Consider the following 8,524-nt stretch of genomic DNA (forward strand, 5'->3'; position numbering starts at 1 on the left):
CCTAAGCAGACCATATTGGCCCCTTTTGGACTGTGCTCTTCTGATGGAGACCCAGAGGATCCCAGCACGGGGAGATACGGAAACTTTTGAGGGCTAGAGCCAAGTTAGCTGGGATTGGAGCTGGCAAGCCCACAGCTCCACCTGCTTCCGAAGCAGGAAATCCAAGGGGCCACGTTCGTTCTGCATTTCCCAAAGGCCGATTTCTGATCAGAATACCCTTCCTTCCTCAGCAGCCTCCCCCGCCCCCAGCACCTGTTCACACCTGGGCTCAGGTGAAGAGGTTTGGGGCCTCTAGCAGACCACATAGAAACTATCCCTGCTCTGGTCATAGTTTAAAGAGCAAGTTCAGTGAAGGTGTCTGGGCAGTCAGGGGTTGTGCTAACTTTTGCTTCTACTGAAACGGGTTTTGCAAAGTTGCCACCCTCTAAATACAGCTTGAGCTGCAGAGCATCAAGGAAATGTGAGCACCTGTAGTTATCATGACAGGTGGCCTCTGTGATCAGGACCCAAGAGGCAGCTCACTTTGTGACACTCAGAGTGGAGAAGAGATGGGAAACTGAAGCCAATAAGCGCACTCGGAAAAGTGGCTAGTTCAAGCTTTTCCCTAAACTTGGATTCTCTCAGGTGTCCTCCAACCCCTCCAACTCCCTTTCTCTGTGTCCAGAGATGTAGAATTTGGACCGAAGTAGTTCCAATTCAAGTGGATCTGAGAGCTGGAAAAGACGAGGAAAAGGTTGAAGATTTAAAGGACCGTAGAAAAACTTGGGGGATGCTTGAGAGTTGGCCAAGCAAAAGCCTCAAGATGAGGCTGCTGCTCTGGACCCATCCGATTCTCTAGTAAGGAACCAGGCCCAGATGGCCTTGGGGGAGGTTTGCCAGATAATGATTGCACTTCTCTCCTAGAACAATCAGATTGCAATGGTTAGCCACTTATCTTATCTACGGATCAGTTTACTCCAAGTTCCTCAAGAATAATTTTATTAGGACCACAGGATTTTACCATCCACTGGGATAACATGCTGCTTGGGCAGCAATTATTCTGAGGTGGAAGTATTTGGGGGACAGGTTTATAATCCTACATATTAAAGTAACTAGTTTAAGTCTAATTTAAATATTATACACACGTATATGTATATATACCAGCACCAGCCAATACTCGCTCCGTAGGAAACAAACTTGAATTAGAACGAACTCCGTTTAACCTGCTTTGAAGTTGAAGTTAGAAAGCAGATTTAAAAATACCCCGTGCACCACAGCTACCACCTCCCAGATGAATTGGCCCCAAACCTCCCGCGGGGCCGCGGGGATTTCCGCCCACGCGTGGCCACGGCTACCACCACCCGGCGCGGGTCCTGCGGTGTCTCCAACAGGTTCTACTCGGAATCCGGGACTCTCAGAATAAATGTGAGAGTTTTGCTCCCTCACAGAGTTGGGGCAGGCAAAGATCTTAGCAAACCAACGTTTCAGAACAGGTGTCTTAACAGCGGGGGTTTGGGGGGCTTGCGGGGGAGGGATCCACTCTGGGCTCCGAGAGTGGGGGGAGATAAGATCGCTCACTCAGGAGCTACTCAAGGCCTGGCGTCTCCGCTCCCGAGGGCCCCGGCTCAGCCTTCCCTCCCCAGACCTGCTTCTCTGGGGCTAGGAAATAATTCCCGAATGTAGAGACTCCCTCGCCCACATATAATTCATTTCTAACACAAACAAGGCTCTGAAACCTTTTCCTGAGGGGGCGCGTGCGGGTCCTTTGTTCCACGGAGCCAGCCCTGTCCCCTGCGCTGGAAAGGCTTGGATTCTCCCCCTCCAGATGTGGACCGAGAGCCCTGTAGACAGTCGCGACCTGTGGCCGTCTCTCCCCCCTTCCCTCATCTTGCAGTTCTCTGGAATAAACCCAGCCGTCGGGTTTCCTCACGCGTAGCCCTGAGCGCCCGAAGTCAACAGCCACTTCCCACGGTCCCAACCCGACCCCGCGCCAGCCGAGGCAATCACTTACGTGGGCAGGGCCCGCTATAGGTGCGCGCGAAAGACCGGGGGCCCGGGCGGCATCCGTGCTGTCGTGCGTGCGTACCGCACCTCACTCCACACCCCGAAACAGGCGCTAGGAAGGAGCTATTAAAACCACAAGTGCAACAAGGAAATCAAGAGGAGTCGAGCGGCTCCAAGAGCAGTCTGGTGGCGGAGTCATTAGCTGGTTGTTACTACAAAGCATCACCGTGTGGTTCGGTGATTAAGGGGGAAAAAAATCTTTTTAAACGTTGGCAAACCCGTTATTGGTTTGAAGGATTTTTTTTTTTTGCTTTTGTTTTTCTTTTTGCTCCAACCACGCTGCCTGAAATATTGCTATCCCCAACATCATGCCCTTAAACCAAAGGAGAGGGATTCCGCGGGCAGCAGCTGCGGCTACAGAAGTTAAAAAAGAGAGAAGCCCCTTCCACTAATATCTGTAACGACAGCACGATGTAATTTGTTTTGAATGTTCATTTTTATTGGTGTTCCCTCTGCCAAAATGTGCTTGATTACAGAGGTTTGTCCTGTGATCATTGAGCACTCCAGACAGGGGAAGGTGCATCGCCGAAGGTTCAGCTCAGGCCAGATCAAATCCCGGGCTGTTTAACGCTGAAAGGCTGCATGTTGCTATTAGTGTTAAATATATGGCTAATTATGCGTATGAAAATTAAACATCAGTGTTATGCTAATGGGGCGCCTTCAGCTGCGGATCGGAGCACTTGAGACTACCATTTAATCAAATGAATCAGTAACTAATACATCTGCACGTGTGAACTTTCACAAGATCATTTCCCCGTTCCCGTCACACCGCTAAATTATGAAAGAAATAATTATCAACACTTTCTAATTACCTAACAAAGTAATTTGGGATTCACCGTGGGGCTGGCGGGATGGGGAACCAACAGTCCCTAGCAGGCAGCGTGGTGTGCGCCACGCCTCGTGGGGGTGGCTGTGTGGTGGCGGCGGCGGGGGGCTTTTGTGCGCTTTTCTGTACCTAGAGCCCCAGAAGATAGAAGGCGCCGTGGCAGCTTTTGCTAGCCCTGCCCCCAGGCCCAGTGGCGCCCGCTTTGACCACTGGAGATGAGGAGGATCCTGGGCGACAATGAGAGACATGATTGTACAAAGATATGCGAGCCTGCCACTGGCCTGTTTTTGCCGCGGGTTTCGGTGTTCCCCAGGACTCCTAAACCCGGGGTACTCTCGCCAGACCCCGGAAGGCCGGAAACTGACCACCTGGTGCTGGTTGCTCAAGCCAAACTGAGCCCGCCGGCTCCTGGGCTCCACTCTGCGCCGCGCCCTTGGGGCGAGTGCGTCCGGGGCTTTCGGCGCAGAGGGAGTGAAGAGGAAGGGGAGGCGGAGGAAGGTTGGGAGGGAAAGAGGGGGTGTGTGTTGGGGGGAGGGGGCGGTGCGGCCGCCTTTCCTGGGAGGAGAAGCGCGGGTTCCTGGCTCTCCGCGCGCACTGCTTTAATCAGACCGGTGCAGCCTCGAGCTGGAGTGGCCAGCTGGGCCTGGAGCAATGCGAGCGGGCCCCAGGGAACGGCGGCGGCGGCGCGGCGGCCGAGTGAGTGAGTTCGCCCAGAGGGCCCCAAACCTGCCCCCAGGGATGTGGCAGAGCGGACCCGAGCCAGGGAGGCGCCGCCGAGCGGAGCGCTGCGCTAGGCACACGGCTCTCGGGAGGACAGCGCTCGGTTGGCCGCCTCCGGTGCCGCCACCCCCATCCCCGTGCGCGACTTCGCGCTCCGAGGCCGCGGCCGGGCTCCGGAGCCCTAGCTGACCGCTGGACCGGGTGACGGCGGCTGGGAGAAGCGATGCCCCTTTCTGGGCGTTGGGGGCGGGCGGAGGGTGGGGACAGTAGTGGGGGGAGGGCGGCTGCGCCGAGCCGCTGGTTTCTGGGAACTACGGCGCGCCGGGGGAGGCGGGAGGCTGAAGAGCCGCGGGCCGCGGAGGTCCCGGCGCGGGTGCTGCAGCCCATTGTGCGCCCCACGCGGCGCGCTCTGTTGCAGAGGAGCCCCGGCCGGGAAGTGTGGACGCGTTTCTCCCGAGGCCCGGCCGCCTCGCCCGCTCTAGTCCAGCGGAGCCGGAGCGCCTCGGACCAATCCCCGGTGATTATGCAAGACAGCGGACCAATCAGCTCCGTCAGCTCATGAATATTTATGACCTTGGCTGAGTCAAAGCTTTGAAGCGAGTTTGGGGAGCTCGGCAGCATCATGCTTAGACTTTTCAAAGAGACAAACTCCATTTTCTTATGAATGGAAAGTGAAAACCCCTGTTCCGCTTAAATTGGGTTCCTTCCTGTCCTGAGAAACACAGAGACCCCCAAAAGGGAAGCAGAGGAGAGAGAGAGACCCACACCCAGACCCCGCGAGAAGAGATGACCATGACCACCATGCCAGAAAGTCTCAACAGCCCCGTGTCGGGCAAGGCGGTGTTTATGGAGTTTGGGCCACCCAACCAGCAAATGTCTCCTTCTCCCATGTCCCACGGGCACTACTCCATGCACTGTTTACATTCGGCGGGCCATTCGCAGCCCGACGGCGCTTACAGCTCGGCCTCGTCTTTCTCCCGACCGCTGGGCTACCCCTACGTCAACTCGGTCAGCAGCCACGCGTCCAGCCCCTACATCAGTTCGGTGCAGTCCTACCCGGGCAGCGCCAGCCTCGCCCAGAGCCGCCTGGAGGACCCAGGTACGTGCGCCTGCCAGGGAGAAGGAGAGGGAGAGGAAAGGGTACGAAGGGAGAGAGGGACAGAAGGAGGGAGGAAAGGAGGGAGGAAGAAGGGGGAGGAAGAGAGAGAGAGAGGAGGGAGAGGGGGAGAGAGAGGCGGGGGTGGGGAGGGCGCCGGAGCAATGGAGGTTTCGGGTATCAATCTATGGATCCTTGTCATAGCAAAGAAAAAAAATATTTCAAAATTCCACCCAACTCGCGACTATCCAGTAAAGGATAAATCTGAGATAAATCCCCTGGCACTGTCTGGGCCTCTGGGTGGCTCTGTGCGCCGAGCACACAATGCCCCTTTGGAAAACAGAAACCCACATGTGCACGTATTAGTCTCAGTAATTATTTATTGCGTAGCGCTATAAACAATGTATGCAATTAAGGGTAATTAAACCTCAACTGCCGCCTGCAAAAATAGCAAACTTTCCCTGCAAAGGCAGGAACTGCACGCTTGGGAACTGCCCCAGTCCGCCTGCAGCGGCCCGGGTCTGGCCCTCGGACTTTACGGGACACTTCCCTGGCTTTCGGAGTTTCTTGAGCGTTCTTTCAGCCCAGCCACCGCCACCCCTCGGTTGCCACTGGCCCTGGGCTCCCCACACTAAAGGCTGTCCCTGCATTAACAGCGGCCCTCCGCTTCTGCTGTCCCTCCAGGGGCTGACTCCGAGAAGAGCACGGTGGTGGAAGGCGGTGAAGTGCGCTTCAATGGCAAGGGGAAAAAGATCCGCAAACCCAGGACGATTTATTCCAGTTTGCAGTTGCAGGCTTTGAACCGGAGGTTCCAGCAAACTCAGTACCTAGCTCTGCCCGAGAGGGCGGAGCTCGCGGCCTCCTTGGGACTCACGCAGACGCAGGTACCTTGCCGCTGCCCCTTCTGCCAAGCGGGCTTCCCGCGGCCGGCCTGCGCCCGGAGCTTCGCGTCTTGCTCTTTGCGTCTCAGGGTCGGAGATTGTGTGTGTGTGTGTGTGTGTGTGTGTGTGTGTGTGTGTGTGTGTGTGTGTGTGTTTCCCACCCCTGGCTCTCCCTGCGTCTCTCCTTCCTTCCTCGTTCTCTCTGCCCTGGCTCTGGCTCTGTCGCTGCACTCTGTACTCCACGCTACCGGCCGCCCGGCCCTCGGCCCTTGGACAATCTGATTAGGGCGAGGAAGGATTTCCCTAGACGTTTGTTTGGGGACTCTCGGGTCACACGTGCCCGAACAACTGGAACAATAGACGCTGGGCTTAATCCCTTCTTTGCCTTTAAAGTGTGTGGCTAATGACTCAGGGCCCGGGCCGGAGCCTCTGTCTCCCTCCTCCTCCTCTTTCTCACCCGGTTGGGGTAGGAGGAAATCCTTTCCTCCGCCTTCTCACCTCCCAAGTCCCAGACCCTGGAGGAGAAACGGGACCTTCCTTCCCGGATTGCGCTTAAGACTTTGGGGAGCCCGTGGGCTTTCTGATCACGGCTGGCGCAGGTTTCCAACGTCTGGGCCGGGATTTGGAGCAGAGCTGGGGAGCGCAAACAGACACTAAGACACTTAAAGGTTGATTTAAGTCCAAATGAAAAGTTTAACGAAACCTTTGGCCTCCTCAGTCAGCCCCCAACTCACTCAAGGGCAGAAAGAATGGAGCAAGGAGAAAGCAGGTGGCATTGCAAATAAATTTCCTCCACTCCTTTCCTCCACACGATTCTTTTATTGATGTTCATATTGGACTTGAAGACTCCATGTTGTGCAGGCGCTGCTTCTTCCCCAGACTATTGCCAGGGTCGGGCTGAGTTCCTGACAAGCGAAGGTCTGGACCCCCCCCCACACCTTCACTCCTCACCACCACGCCCCCTTGGCTCTCTGAGAGCTGCCCCTGAGGGCCACCCGCGGCCGGCAGCGGGGCCTGCCAGGCTTTGATTCTTATAGGTGATGGTGGGGCTCTGCTCCTCCAGCGGAGAGCTGCCCAGTGGCACAGGGCAGAGAGGGGGATCCTTCCTCGACTGTCCCACGCACAGCCCCCTTATCTCCCCGACGACCACGGTAGGCACAATGGACCTAGACCAGTCACATTATTGTCCGCTCTTGCAGGTCAAGATCTGGTTCCAGAACAAGCGTTCCAAGTTCAAGAAACTGATGAAGCAGGGCGGGGCGGCTCTGGAGGGTAGCGCACTGGCCAACGGCCGGGCGCTGTCTGCCGCCTCCCCGCCAGTGCCGCCCGGCTGGAACCCCAACACCTCATCCGGGAAGGGCTCGGGCGGCAGCGCGGGCTCCTACATCCCCAGCTACACGTCGTGGTACCCCTCGGCGCACCAAGAAGCTATGCAGCAACCCCAACTCATGTGAGGTTGCCCGCCCGCACCCTCCCGCCTCCTTCCCGTCTCCCCCGGCCCGGGCCCCTCCCGCCTCCCGGTCCATCCACCCTGTCCGCAAGCCCTGGACCCGGAGAAGGACCCGGGGGGAAAGAAGAAGGAACAGCGAAGGCAGGACGCCCGCCAACTCCTTGGAGTCCCGCGCGGTCTGGACCGGCGACTTCCCGGCGCCCGCGCGCTCGCCCTCGCCCCGGCCTGGGCCGCGCGGCGACAGCAGACAGCGGCCTCGGAGCGCGGGCACTACTGCCCGAGACAGCCAGAGCAGCAAGAGGAGCCAGCTGGACCCGACCTGCCGACCCTCAGCTGTGTGGGACTATCAGGAAAAACAAAAGCGATGTAGAAAAAGCAAAAGCTCTTTTCTGTTCTGTCCGTCTCTTGTCTCCTTTCGCTGTGTATCTGTGCGCTGACGAAGTCGAGGTCCTCGTCCGTCCACTGTCCTCAATCTGCGGCCTCTGAAAAAAGTCACCAGGTCGGAAGAGGCTCGGGCCGCCGGGCCCCAGCTCCGCATGCTGGGACGTTTGCCCTTTCGGACCTTCTCCTGGGCCTGCCTCACCATCTGTGTAGTTCGTTCGGGAACTGGGGGGAAACTGGAGGGAGGGGTACTTATTTATTGAGAAATGGACTTCGCCTGAGGGTGAATGTTGGCCAATTCGCAGTTCTGTGGGGCGCAAGGAGCGCACGGTCCGAAAGCACCGATTACTTTAAACGCACCCGGAAAAACGAATAAGGAGGACCTGGTGATTTTTAACTTCTACAGTAACTTTTGTACTTCGCTGGTATGGAGAGGTTGGAACCTAATGCTTTGCATTTTTACATGTTCCGTATTATTTTTAAAAGAAAAAAAAAAGAGAAATGAAGCAACACAATTGTCTCATCTCGGGAAAAACACTTTGGTCGCTTTGCCTGGACAAGAAGGAAAATCCTAATTCCCTCCTTGGGAAGCAAGGGAGAGGACCGATGGGCAGTGAGGAAAAAACAGGCAGGCAGAAAGGAGTGCCCTAGAGCCAGTGAGCTTTAAAGTAAGACAAAAGCAGCACTAATCCCCAGAGGCTCAACCACAGAATAATGCCAGGCAGCACCCTGGACGCCTAGTCTCCAGTGCAGGATCTAATCGCTGTACATATTATTATTGTTGTTAATTATTATTGTTATTATTATTGTTCCGTAAACATGTTGCACAAGCTTAGCTTTTTTCCGTTCTGTTGTGTGTGGCTGTAAAACCCGATGCTTTGTGAAATGAGAATCTTGACATTTTACTTGTGAAATTTGGAAAATGTGATCAGTTGAAATCAACCGTGTTTTGTGTTCTCTATGTCAAAGTTTAGTTTTATATTGAGAATGTTAACTTATTGATTTGTATCTTGAAAAAAAAGAACTTTGTAAATAAGTTATAAAGTTTCTCTGAGACAGTAAAATTATGGTTTCGAGAAAGAACTGCTGTCTGGTGTGCTGTGTGAGGGGGTTCTGTGGGCTGGGCC

General features: G+C 55.7%; 1 protein-coding gene across 2 annotated transcripts; it reads left to right on the plus strand.

The window, feature by feature from the left end:
• The first annotated feature begins 4,156 nt into the window (after nucleotides 1–4,156).
• Nucleotides 4,157–7,112, plus strand: DLX1 (distal-less homeobox 1). Of its 2 annotated transcripts, XM_030326973.1 has the most exons (3): nucleotides 4,157–4,688; nucleotides 5,370–5,569; nucleotides 6,766–7,112. In XM_030326973.1, exons 1-3 carry the CDS (start codon nucleotides 4,376–4,378, stop codon nucleotides 7,018–7,020), a joined length of 768 nt encoding a protein of 255 aa, XP_030182833.1. In that variant the 5' UTR covers nucleotides 4,157–4,375; the 3' UTR covers nucleotides 7,021–7,112. The 2 variants fall into 2 exon arrangements, with proteins under 2 accessions (XP_030182833.1, XP_030182834.1); XM_030326974.1 differs by lacking the exon at nucleotides 5,370–5,569 and having other exon boundaries at nucleotides 6,766–6,842.
• The last annotated feature ends 1,412 nt before the right edge of the window (nucleotides 7,113–8,524 follow it).

Source organism: Lynx canadensis, chromosome C1, assembly GCF_007474595.2.
Source record: "Lynx canadensis isolate LIC74 chromosome C1, mLynCan4.pri.v2, whole genome shotgun sequence".
NCBI classification, from domain to species: domain Eukaryota; kingdom Metazoa; phylum Chordata; class Mammalia; order Carnivora; family Felidae; genus Lynx; species Lynx canadensis.